This window comes from Schistocerca americana, chromosome X, assembly GCF_021461395.2.
Source record: "Schistocerca americana isolate TAMUIC-IGC-003095 chromosome X, iqSchAmer2.1, whole genome shotgun sequence".
Taxonomy (NCBI): domain Eukaryota; kingdom Metazoa; phylum Arthropoda; class Insecta; order Orthoptera; family Acrididae; genus Schistocerca; species Schistocerca americana.
The window spans coordinates 632,003,780-632,016,010 of record NC_060130.1 but is presented as its reverse complement, the minus strand read 5'-3'; the positions used below and the strand labels follow the sequence as shown (position 1 = coordinate 632,016,010).

The window sequence follows — 12,231 nt, the reverse complement described above, 5'->3', positions numbered from 1 at the left end:
AGTTGCAACAAACAGTTCACATTTTCTTTCAAAATATATCAGCTTATAAAAATATTTTGTCTCTCTGTACCGCGTCAATCGTATTGATATAATCTGGAGTGATCGGATTCCTCAGTTTAATCAGTTTCACCAGTTTCAGACTTTATTTCTATCTCAGTTTATGGTTCATGGTATTATATTCTTCGTATTTGGGTAGTGTGGCGTGACAGCCCTTGAGGCATACGCCATCTGTTTTCTGTAGTGGTAACCTACTCGCTAACAGATGGAGCTGATGAGGTTCTATGCTGTTGCCTTGTGTGTATTACAACCCTCTCGTCAAATCTCCTCAAATGTGAAATAATATTGACCACATTTAATCTACACCTCTTTTGAAACATGAGTCATTCACTGAATTTCTTCAGGTTATGTGCAGGTGGTATCTTTTTTTTTATATCTATCTGTCAATAACAGAACCTAGTGGATCGACGTGTGCATAACGCTGCTGGGGTCATCTGTTGGCGATTCAGGTGAACATGAATGTGTAGCACCTAATCGCCCCTTCATGTAGGCACAACTCTAAGGTATTTGTCTGTTTTTGTTTTTACAAAATCAAAAAGGAAATAAATGAACTATTGTTTGTCTTCTGCAATGAACATTTATTAGCGGCTATGTCGTTCATACAATATTCATATTCCATATGATCATATAAAAGTTTATAAACTCATTCTCACAATAACTCATAGCAGTCTAAGCTATATATATTACTACCAAGAGTTGTTGTGAGCGTGCATGACCCGTCTTGCGTGTTGCTTTTGCATGCTTGATTAGTGTTGGTAAACACTCACCACGGAGCTAATTTTTGGAAGGCATAGAGCTTTGTGATCTATGCCGATTAGTTCATTCACAACCATAGACGATTAGTTCATTCACAACCATAGACGTTAGATAGCCATTATAATTTATCAGTTGCGAATACTTTTAGTATCGTTTTACTGGTAAGGTTGGTTGCTTCTCTATGAATGAAGTATAGCTGCACTGATGAAGCACAGCTGAAGCTTGCTGTTGTCGATGTTATAGTGCTTTGTTAATACCTACATGTACATCGATACTTTGAAGTCCAACTTCCGGCTAGTCATTTCCTTTCCTGTTCCGTTCTCAGACAGAATGTGGGACAAACAACTATCTATATGTGCTTGTGTGACACGTAATTTCTATATCTTATTTTCGTAGTCCTATGAGAAATATACTCAGGAGGAAACGGAATCATTCTGGAGTCAGCTTCAAACGCTGGTTCTCTAGATTTCTCAATAATGTTCCTCAAGAAGAATGTCACCCTTCCTCTTGGGAAGCCCATTAGAGTTCCCGAAACATGACTGTAATACTTTTATGTTGTTTCTATCTACCTGTAAGAAATCTACTACACCACCTCTGAATTTCTTTGATGACTTTCTGTAATCCGACCTATTATCGATCTCCAATACTCAAGAAGTACTCAAAAATAGGTCGGGCTTGCGTGCTATATGCGGTCTCCCTTAGAGATGAACCACACTTCACTAGAATTCGCCCAATAAACAAAAGTCGACCACTCGTCATTCCTACCACAATCCTCGTTCCGTTTCATATGGCTTTGTAATGTTACACACAGATATTTAAATGTCTTGACTATGTCATGCAGGACACTATTTGTCCTATATCTGGACGTTACAGCTTTGTTTTTCCTAGAGATCCATAATAAGTTACATTTTTCTACATGTAGAGCTTGCTGCCATTCATCACCCCAACTACAAATGGTATCTAAGTCATCTTAAATTTTCCTACAGTCGCTCAACATCGACACCACAGCATCTTCAGTAGACAACCGCAGCCTGCTGCCCACTCTGTCCGCCAGATCGTATGTGTATAAACAGAATAGTGTCGGTCCTGTCACACTTCCCTGTGGCACTTCTGATGATACCCTTGTCTCTGATGAACATTCGCCATCGAGGACCACATATAGCATTCTACAACTTACGAAGTCTTCGAATCACTCTCATATCACTGCACTTATTCCCTGTTCTCGTACCTTCTTTTACAGCCTACAATGGATAAACCGAAACGGGATTCCATCCGGATCTGATGATTCATTTACTTTCAAATCTTTCCGTTGTTTCTCTATGCCAGGGATGCTTCTTACTATGTTGTCCACATGGGAGTCTGTCTGATGGTCAAATACTATTACGCCTGTATGATTCACTTGAGTAAACGACTTCTTGAACATGAAATGTAACATTTCAGCATTCATTTGCTGACCCCGAGTGGCCCACCAGACTGGTCAACAAGCGACTGGGTGGAACACTTAGACCCACTTGGAGGGTTTACATAGGACCAGAATTTTCTCAGGTTCTCAGATCTTTTCTAAAGTATGATGCTGGTAACTGTAATATGCTTTGCGTTCGTGAAATATTGGTTTCATAGATACAAATCTATAGAAACCGGTTTCACTGCCAAAATTCATTAATCATTCGTTGTGTAAATACTAAATGTGCTAAGACTCATAAACTTGTTTATAAAGCCTAGTAAGAGCAAACAACATTTTGCTTAAGTGGTAGACCCACGTTTCATAAAGTTGCAACAAACAGTTCACATTTTCTTTCAAAATATATCAGTCTATAAAAATATTTTGTCTCTCTGTACCGCGTCAATCGTATTGATATAATCTGGAGTGATCGGATTCCTCAGTTTAATCAGTTTCACCAGTTTCAGACTTTATTTCTATCTCAGTTTATGGTTCATGGTATTATATTCTTCGTATTTGGGTAGTGTGGCGTGACAGCCCTTGAGGCATACGCCATCTGTTTTCTGTAGTGGTAACCTACTCGCTAACAGATGGAGCTGATGAGGTTCTATGCTGTTGCCTTGTGTGTATTACAACCCTCTCGTCAAATCTCCTCAAATGTGAAATAATATTGACCACATTTAATCTACACCTCTTTTGAAACATGAGACATTCACTGAATTTCTTCAGGTTATGTGCAGGTGGTATCTTTTTTTTTAATATCTATCTGTCAATAACAGAACCTAGTGGATCGACGTGTGCATAACGCTGCTGGGGTCATCTGTTGGCGATTCAGGTGAACATGAATGTGTAGCACCTAATCGCCCCTTCATGTAGGCACAACTCTAAGGTATTTGTCTGTTTTTGTTTTTACAAAATCAAAAAGGAAATAAATGAACTATTGTTTGTCTTCTGCAATGAACATTTATTAGCGGCTATGTCGTTCATACAATATTCATATTCCATATGATCATATAAAAGTTTATAAACTCATTCCCACAATAACTCATAGCAGTCTAAGCTATATATATTACTACCAAGAGTTGTTGTGAGCGTGCATGACCCTTCTTGCATGTTGCTTTTGCATGCTTGATTAGTGTTGGTAAACACTCACCACGGAGCTAATGTTTGGAAGGCATAGAGCTTTGTGATCTATGCCGATTAGTTCATTCACAACCATAGACGTTAGTTAGCCATTATGATTTATCAGTTGCGAATACGTTTAGTATCGTTTTACTGGTAAGGTTGGTTGCTTCTCTATGAATGAAGTATAGCTGCACTGATGAAGCACAGCTGAAGCTTGCTGTTGTCGATGTTATAGTGCTTTGTTAATACCTACATGTACATCGATACTTTGAAGTCCAACTTCCGGCTAGTCATTTCCTTTCCTGTTCCGTTCTCAAACAGAATGTGGGACAAACAACTATCTATATGTGCTTGTGTGACACGTAATTTCTATATCTTATTTTCATAGTCCTATGAGAAATATACTCAGGAGGAAACGGAATCATTCTGGAGTCAGCTTCAAACGCTGGTTCTCTAGATTTCTCAATAATGTTCCTCAAGAAGAATGTCACCCTTCCTCTAGGGATGCCCATTTGAGTTCCCAAAACATGACTGTAATACTTTTATGTTGTTTCTATCTACATGTAAGAAATCTACTACACCACCTCTGAATTTCTTTGATGACTTTCTGTAATCCGACCTATTATCGATCTCCAATACTCAAGAAGTACTCAAAAGTAGGTCGGCCTTGCGTGCTATATGCGGTCTCCCTTAGAGATGAACCACACTTCACTAGAATTCGCCCAATAAACAAAAGTCGACCACTCGCCATTCCTACCACAATCCCCGTTCCGTTTCATATGGCTTTGCAATGTTACACACAGATATTTAAATGTCTTGACTATGTCATGCAGGACACTATTTGTCCTATATCTGGACGTTACAGCTTTGATTTTCCTAGAGATCCATAATAAGTTACATTTTTCTACATGTAGAGCTTGCTGCCATTCATCACCCCAACTACAAATGGTATCTAAGTCATCTTAAATTTTCCTACAGTCGCTCAACATCGACACCACAGCATCTTCAGTAGACAACCGCAGCCTGCTGCCCACTCTGTCCGCCAGATCGTATGTTTATAAAGAAAATAGTGTCGGTCCTGTCACACTTCCCTGTGGCACTTCTGATGATACCCTTGTCTCTGATGAACATTCGCCATCGAGGACCACATATAGCATTCTACAACTTACGAAGTCTTCGAATCACTCTCATATCACTGCACTTATTCCCTGTTCTCGTACCTTCTTTTACAGCCTACAATGGATAAACCGAAACGGGATTCCATCCGGATCTGATGATTCATTTACTTTCAAATCTTTCCGTTGTTTCTCTATGCCAGGGATGCTTCTTACTATGTTGTCCACATGGGAGTCTGTCTGATGGTCAAATACTATTACGCCTGTATGATTCACTTGAGTAAACGACTTCTTGAACATGAAATGTAACATTTCAGCATTCATTTGCTGACCCCGAGTGGCCCACCAGACTGGTCAACAAGCGACTGGGTGGAACACTTAGACCCATTTGGAGGGTTTACATACGACCAGAATTTTCTCAGGTTTTTTTTTTTTTTCATTTATTGAATTTCAATTCCCCCCGAAGGGGGCGGGCTGGCAGCAGCTTAGTATGCCGCTCTTCAGCCGACAGATTTTGTGACAAAGAGCAAGAGAACAAATAATAAAAAACAGGCGATAAAACCGGAGACTTAGAGAGTAACAAGGCGAAAAGAAATCGTGGAACTTAAAACAACAACACAGGGATGATGACGCTAATAAAAAGACATACGAAGCAGACAGGGAAAACAATAGACAATTAAAAAAACACGGCGACAGCCTGGATTCTGTTCGCAAAGGACATAAAATTCACACCTAGCGACAGCATGGTTTCTGTTCGCAACACGAGAAAGACAAACAACACTGAATAGTCACTGGAACACTGCACTAAAAAGTTGGCAAATGTGACACCACAGTCGAGAGCAGGTGGGGGGAAACTGGACAGAAGATGGGAAAACAAAAAAGGGGGAAAGGAGAGTAAAAGCGAAGGGGCGAGCCGGGAAGGGAGCTGAAGGAGGATGAGGACCCATAAGAGGGGTGGGGGGCAGACGCGACAGGGAGTGGGGTAGGCAGAGGAGGGGAATACAAAAGGACTGGGGGGGAGAAGGGAGGTAGGGAGAGGTTTAGTGGGGAGAAAAACAGAACGGAAGGGGGGGGGGGGGGGAAGAGGGAGCCCAGGGCAAGGAAAGGGGAAAGGAGGGGGATTGAGGATCAGAGTTGATAGGAAGGATAAATGGAGGGAGAGAGGGCATCATCCGGGAGGGGGAGTTGATGGAAGCCACCTTGGGAAAGGAGATGGAGGGTGTAGAGATGGAGGGTAGGGGGGGGACAACGGTGAAGACGTGGCAGGGGGCGGGGATGGGAGAGGAGAGGAGCAACCAGGGGGTGAGGGGGTTCAAGACGGCGGGAGGTGTAGAGGATGCGGATATGTTCGAGGAATAGGAGCAGATGGGGGAAAGGAATGAGATCATAGAGGATCCGCGTGGGGGACGGGAGGCGGATACGGAAGGCGAGGCGGCGTGCATGACGCTCAAGGATCTGGAGGGACTGATAGAATTTGGGGGGGGGGGGGCAGATATCCAGGCAGGACTGGCATAACAGAGGATTTCTCAGGTTCTGAGATCTTTTCTAAAGTATGATGCTGGTAACTGTAATATGCTTTGCGTTCGTGAAATATTGGTTTCATAGATACAAATCTATAGAAACGGGTTTCACTGCCAAAATTCATTAATCATTCGTTGTGTAAATACTAAATATGCTAACACTCATAAACTTGTTTATAAAGCCTAGTAAGAGCAAACAACATTTTGCTTAAGTGGTAGACCCACGTTTCATAAAGTTGCAACAAACAGTTCACATTTTCTTTCAAAATATATCATTCTATAAAAATATTTTGTCTCTCTGTACTGCGTCAATCGTATTGATATAATCTGGAGTGATCGGATTCCTCAGTTTAATCAGTTTCACCAGTTTCAGACTTTATTTCTATCTCAGTTTATGGTTCATGGTATTATATTCTTCGTATTTGGGTAGTGTGGCGTGACAGCCCTTGAGGCATACGCCATCTGTTTTCTGTAGTGGTAACCTACTCGCTAACAGATGGAGCTGATGAGGTTCTATGCTGTTGCCTTGTGTGTATTACAACCCTCTCGTCAAATCTCCTCAAATGTGAAATAATATTGACCACATTTAATCTACACCTCTTTTGAAACATGAGTCATTCACTGAATTTCTTCAGGTTATGTGCAGGTGGTATCTTTTTCTTTATATCTATCTGTCAATAACAGAACCTAGTGGATCGACGTGTGCATAACGCTGCTGGGGTCATCTGTTGGCGATTCAGGTGAACATGAATGTGTAGCACCTAATCGCCCCTTCATGTAGGCACAACTCTAAGGTATTTGTCTGTTTTTGTTTTTACAAAATCAAAAAGGAAATAAATGAACTATTGTTTGTCTTCTGCAATGAACATTTATTAGCGGCTATGTCGTTCATACAATATTCATATTCCATATGATCATATAAAAGTTTATAAACTCATTCCCACAATAACTCATAGCAGTCTAAGCTATATATATTACTACCAAGAGTTGTTGTGAGCCACATTCGAGGGTTGGATTCCCTCTCTTCTTCATCGAAGAGTTTCACTGCCTGAGCTACTCTCAGGGTGCGCCTTCGACGTGGAAGATCCTTGCCGTGTCGTCTGTTTGCCGCCGCCGCCGCCGCCGCCGCCGCTTGGTCGCCGCCTTCCGGTCCTTGCCGCCGCCGCCGCCTGCCGGGGCTCGTCGCCCGTCGCCCCCGCCTGGTCGCCGCCTGCCGGGGCTCGCCGCCCCCGCCTGGTCGCCGCCTGCCGGTGCCCGCCGCCGCCGCCGCCGCCGCCGCCTGCCGGTGCTCGCCGCCGCCGCCGCCGCCGCCGCCGCCGGTGCCCGCCGCCTGCCGGTGCTCGCCGCCGCCGCCGCCGCCATCCGGTGCCGCCTGGTCGCCACCATCGCCGCCGTCCTGACCCTGGTCTACGGCCGTCTTCGTCTTCATCCGTCTTCGTCTTTGTCTGTCCCCGGTTTCTGTCCTCTCCTCTTCGTTCTGTTCGTTCTTGTTTCTCTCTCCCGTCATGTCCGCCCCCACCACCACTGTCACTACTACCACCACCGCCATTGTCTATACCTCCCCTTCCGCCGCCTCCACCACTATAACTTGGTGTGCCCAGTCCCACCTCCCTCCTTCCATTCCACCTCTCCTCACTGTCCCTTCACCCTCTATCTTTGTCGCCCCCTCTCCCGCTTCTTCCTCCCGCTCCTCTCGTTCTGATCCCTTCCCCCCACTCCCCCAGCCTGTCACTGCAGCTCCAGCTCGGGTGGTGGCCCGTCGGGCCACTGCCCACGCCCAGCTCTCCCCGTCACCTTCGCCATCACCGCCGCCTCTGCCGCCGTCATCGTCATCGTCGCCTTCACCGTCACCGTCACCATCTCCGGCGCCGACTCCGGCCCCGGGACCTGCCCCTCCCCGCCACATTCCCGTTGTTCCCATCCCCCACACCTCCTCCACCGCCGTCAAGCGCCCCGGTGGCACCCCTGCTTCCTCTGCTTCCAAAAAGGCTGCACCTCGTCCTCCTTCCCCCACCCTTGATGCCATGGAAGTCTCCCCGCCTGTCCCTGCCCCCTCATCCTCCTCCTCTCTCCCTTCCTCCTACCGCTACCTCCTCTCCCGTCCTGATCCCTCTCTCCTTGAAGCCCGGAACCTCACCCTCTTCCTTCGCCAGCATTGTCCTGGTGCCCCCATCTCCCTCCTCACTCCTCGCCGAGATTCTGTTCTCATCTCCTCCCCCAGCCCAACCCTCCATACTGATATCCTCTCCCGTCTCCCCATCACCCGTTTTGGTCCCAACGCCTCCCTTACCCCTGCTCCTTCTCCATCTCCTACCCGCCAACCCCAACCCCCGCGTCGCCCGCCGACCCTCACCGCCGTGATCACGCGGCTCAGTCCGTCGATCGCGGAGGAGGAGGTGTTGGCGGAGCTCCAGGCCCATCCCACGCTGGAGGTGCGGGCGGTCCGCCGCATTTTCAACTCGGCCGGCCCCACCCGCCTTATGCGGGTTTTCTCTGAGGACGCCCCCTCCATTGACCGTCTCCTGAAGGAGGGTGCCCTCCTCTTCCACCAGCGGTACAAGGTCGACCCTTCCCGTTCCCCTCCTCAATCCCTGCGCTGCCAGAGGTGTCTGCGCTATAATGCGCACCCCACAGCTGAGTGCCGCGAGGCCCCCACCTGCCCGCATTGTCGGCAGGCGCACTTCCTCCGGCAGTGCCCTAACCTCCAATCCCCTCCCTCCTGTAATACCTGCAATCTCCCTCATCCCACCTACTCCCAAAAGTGTAAAGCCCGACCCCCTCCAACCACTCCTGAACTCACCGTACCTGTCCGTCCTCTGGACGCCCCCACCCCTCCTGGCAATTCCCTTCGTCCCCCACCCACCGCTGAGGACATCATCAGGTTCCTCACCATCGTCCTCCAGAATGTTCATCCCTTTCAGCGCCCTCACACCCTCCAGCAGATCTCCCTTGCTGCCCGTTCCATCTTCCAACTCAAGATGTACGCCACCTACTCCAACAACCAGGCCCATTTCACCTTCTCCCGTCTTGACACCCTCGTTTAAATCCCAGTCATGGCGCGACAGCAACGTATCCTTTTCAACAACATACGCTCCCTTCCCGCCAACAAAAACCTGTTCCTGCACACCCTTGCCACCCACCGCGTGGATGCCTTCCTCCTCAATGAAACCTTCCTTCAACCCCAACACACAGTCCACACTTCGCCCTACCTCCTCCACCGCTCCGATAATCCCCTCCCGATTGCGCGTGGCGGAGTTGCCATTGGTCACCACCGCCAGATCCCCGTTCGGCTCCAACCTCTCCTTCCCGACCCCACCGAACACCTGATCCTTAGTCTCTTCTTCCCCGGCCTTACCGTTACCTGCGCCACCATCTATGTCCGCCCCAACGCTCCTATTCCCTTCGACTTCCTCTCCCACGTTGATCGTACCTTTTCCTCCTACGTGATCGCCGCCGACCTCAACATCCATAGTCGTTCCGCTGCCCAGTTACGGCGATGGCATCGGTTCCTCTCCACCCTTCAAGGTGACCTCGTCCCCATCCCCCGGCATACCCGTCCTGAATCCAACTCCACTCCTGATGTTATCCTCTCCTCCCCCAACCTCCTTGGCCGCATCACGGTGGATGTCCTGGAGCCTATTGGTAGCGACCATCTCCCTGTCCTCCTCACCGTTTCAGACGGTCGTCGCCCTCGCCCCGACCCTCGTACTGACCCTCCCCCTAAGTATGTCCACGACTATTCCCGAGCCGACTGGAATGCCTACCGGGATACCCTTTCCACCCAGGTCGATAGCCACCCTCTCACCTACCACCACCCTGACGATGTCACCCATGCCGCCTCCTTTCTCCAGCGGACCTTGTCTGAGGCCGTGGAGGCCCACGTTCCTACTGTCGCCATCCAACCCCACCGTCCTCCCTTACCCCCACAGGCCGTTCTCCTCCTCCGTGAATCCCGTCGTCTCTACCGTGCCTTCCTCCGCACGCGTGACCCGGACACACTACGACGCCACCGGCAACTCCAGCGACACGTTCGTAATTTGCTCGCGGCTAAGAAACGCCGGGACTGGCGACAGACATGCACCCGTTTAAATGCAACCCTACCAATCAACTCGTCCAAGTTCTGGTCGGCCTTCCGTCGCCTTACCGGAACTAAACCCTCCCCCTATTATCCTCTTCTCCATGATGATCACCCTTTAACTGACTCCCTTAGTAAGGCCAATCACTTTGCCTCCTACCTCTCCGATGTATTTTCCGTCCCCGATGATCCCCAGTTCGATTACTCCCTCTTCCCAGATGTCCGCGATCGAACTGACACCTCTTCCCCTCCCCTCGCTCCTGGCTTCCAGTACTTGGACAACATTACACACACGGAACTCAATGCCCCTATCACTACACAGGATCTCATTGATACACTCCGCACAAAACGCAACACCGCTCCTGGTCACGATCGTGCCACCTACCGTCACCTTCGTGAAGCTCCTGTCTCTTTCCTCTCCACCCTGGCCAGGCTCTACAATGTAGTCCTGTCCACCGGTTACTACCCCGACCTGTGGAAAACCTCCCGTATCCTCATGTTCCTAAAACCTGGCAAACCGCCGTCCGCAGTCTCCTCCTACCGTCCCATCAGCCTTACCTCGGTCTTCAGCAAGGTCCTAGAATCTATTCTCACCCGCCGCATCCACCAGCATCTCCGCCAGCACCGCCTCCTTCCCGTCACCCAGTGTGGCTTTCGGCCATCCTTCTCTTCCGACGATCTTCTCCTTCACCTCACTCATCTCCTTTCCGAACAGCTTAATTCCCGTCGCTCCGCCATCTTCCTCTCACTTGACCTCGAACGCGCTTATGACCGCGTCTGGCATTCCGGTCTCCTCTTCAAGCTCCAAACCTTTGCCCTTCCCATTAACTACGTCCGTCTGATCGGTTCCTTTCTCTCCCGCCGTCCTTCCTATGTCACCATCCATAACACCGATTCCTACACCTTTTTCCCCTCCGCCGGTGTGCCCCAAGGCTCCGTCCTCTCCCCCCTTCTGTACCTTTTGTACACGGCGGACATGCCGCCGCCGTCGCCCCCCGTCCACCTCCTCCAGTTTGCCGATGACACCGCCTTCCTCGCCCTTGCCCCCACCCTGCAACGCTCTCAACGCCTTCTCCAATCCCATCTTGACCGGTTCACCGCTTGGTGCAACCAGTGGTTGCTCAAGGTCAATCCCTCCAAAACCCAGGCGATCATTGTAGGCAAAACCACCCCTTCCTTCCGCCTCCTTGATTTCTATCTCACCGTCTATGGCCGTCCTATCGCCCTCACTCCCACCCTTAAGTACCTTGGCGTCACCCTCGACCGTCGCTTCTCCTGGACTCCCCATCTCCAGACAATCCAAGCCAAGGCACGTTCCCGACTCCGTCTCCTCAAGCTCCTTTCCGGCCGCACGTGGGGTCTGGACCCCTCCACAATCCTCCACACCTATAAATCCCTCATCCGCCCTATCCTTTGTTACGCCCATCCAGCCTGGATCTCCGCCCCCCCTACCTTCTATAAATCCCTCCAAATCCTTGAACGCCATGCTCTCCGCCTTGCCTATCGCATCCGTCTCCCCTCCCCCACGCGGATCCTGTATGATCTCATCCCCTTCCCCCACCTCCTCCTTTTCCTTGAAAGGATTCGTATCCTGTACACCTCACGTAAACTTGATCCTCCTCACCCGCTCGTTTCCCCACTCCTCTCCCACCCCCGCCCGCTGCCGCGCCTGTATTCGCACGTCCCACCCGGTCTCCATCTCTCCACCCTCCATGCCCTCTCCCAAGGTGGCTTCCGCCGGCTCCCTCTCCCTGATGATGTCCTCGTCCCCTCCATCTACCCCTCCTATCAACTTTGACCCTGCCCCACCCCCCACTTCCCGTGTCCTTTCCTTTCGGCACCCTCCCTCCCTTCTCTTCTCTTCCCTTCTTTTCCCATCTCCCTGTCCCCTCCCTTCCCCCTCTTCCCCCGGGCTTCCTCTCCCCCTTCCTCCCTCCCCCTATCTCCCCTGCCCGTGGCATCTCTGCTCTCCCCTCTCGCTCTCCCACTCCCCTCCCTCCTCCTCCTCTCTTGGCAGGTCCCCGGACTCGCACACGTATAGTGAACATTCGCGCGCCGGAGATCGTCGCCTTTTGTGCTTCGTGTGTGTGACGTCATATAGTGTTTTTGGTGTCCGCCGTCCCACTCCTACGTTCACTTGTG

General features: G+C 49.7%; 1 protein-coding gene across 1 annotated transcript in view; it reads left to right on the top strand.

Moving 5' to 3' along the window:
• The window catches only part of LOC124556215 (WAS/WASL-interacting protein family member 3-like), a 195,367-nt gene that overhangs the window by 87,678 nt on the left and 95,458 nt on the right, over positions 1–12,231 (top strand). Inside the window, exon 2 of the mRNA XM_047130203.1 lies at positions 7,078–7,232. Coding sequence (XP_046986159.1) covers positions 7,078–7,232 — 155 coding nt within the window. The remainder of the gene's footprint in view (positions 1–7,077; positions 7,233–12,231) is intronic.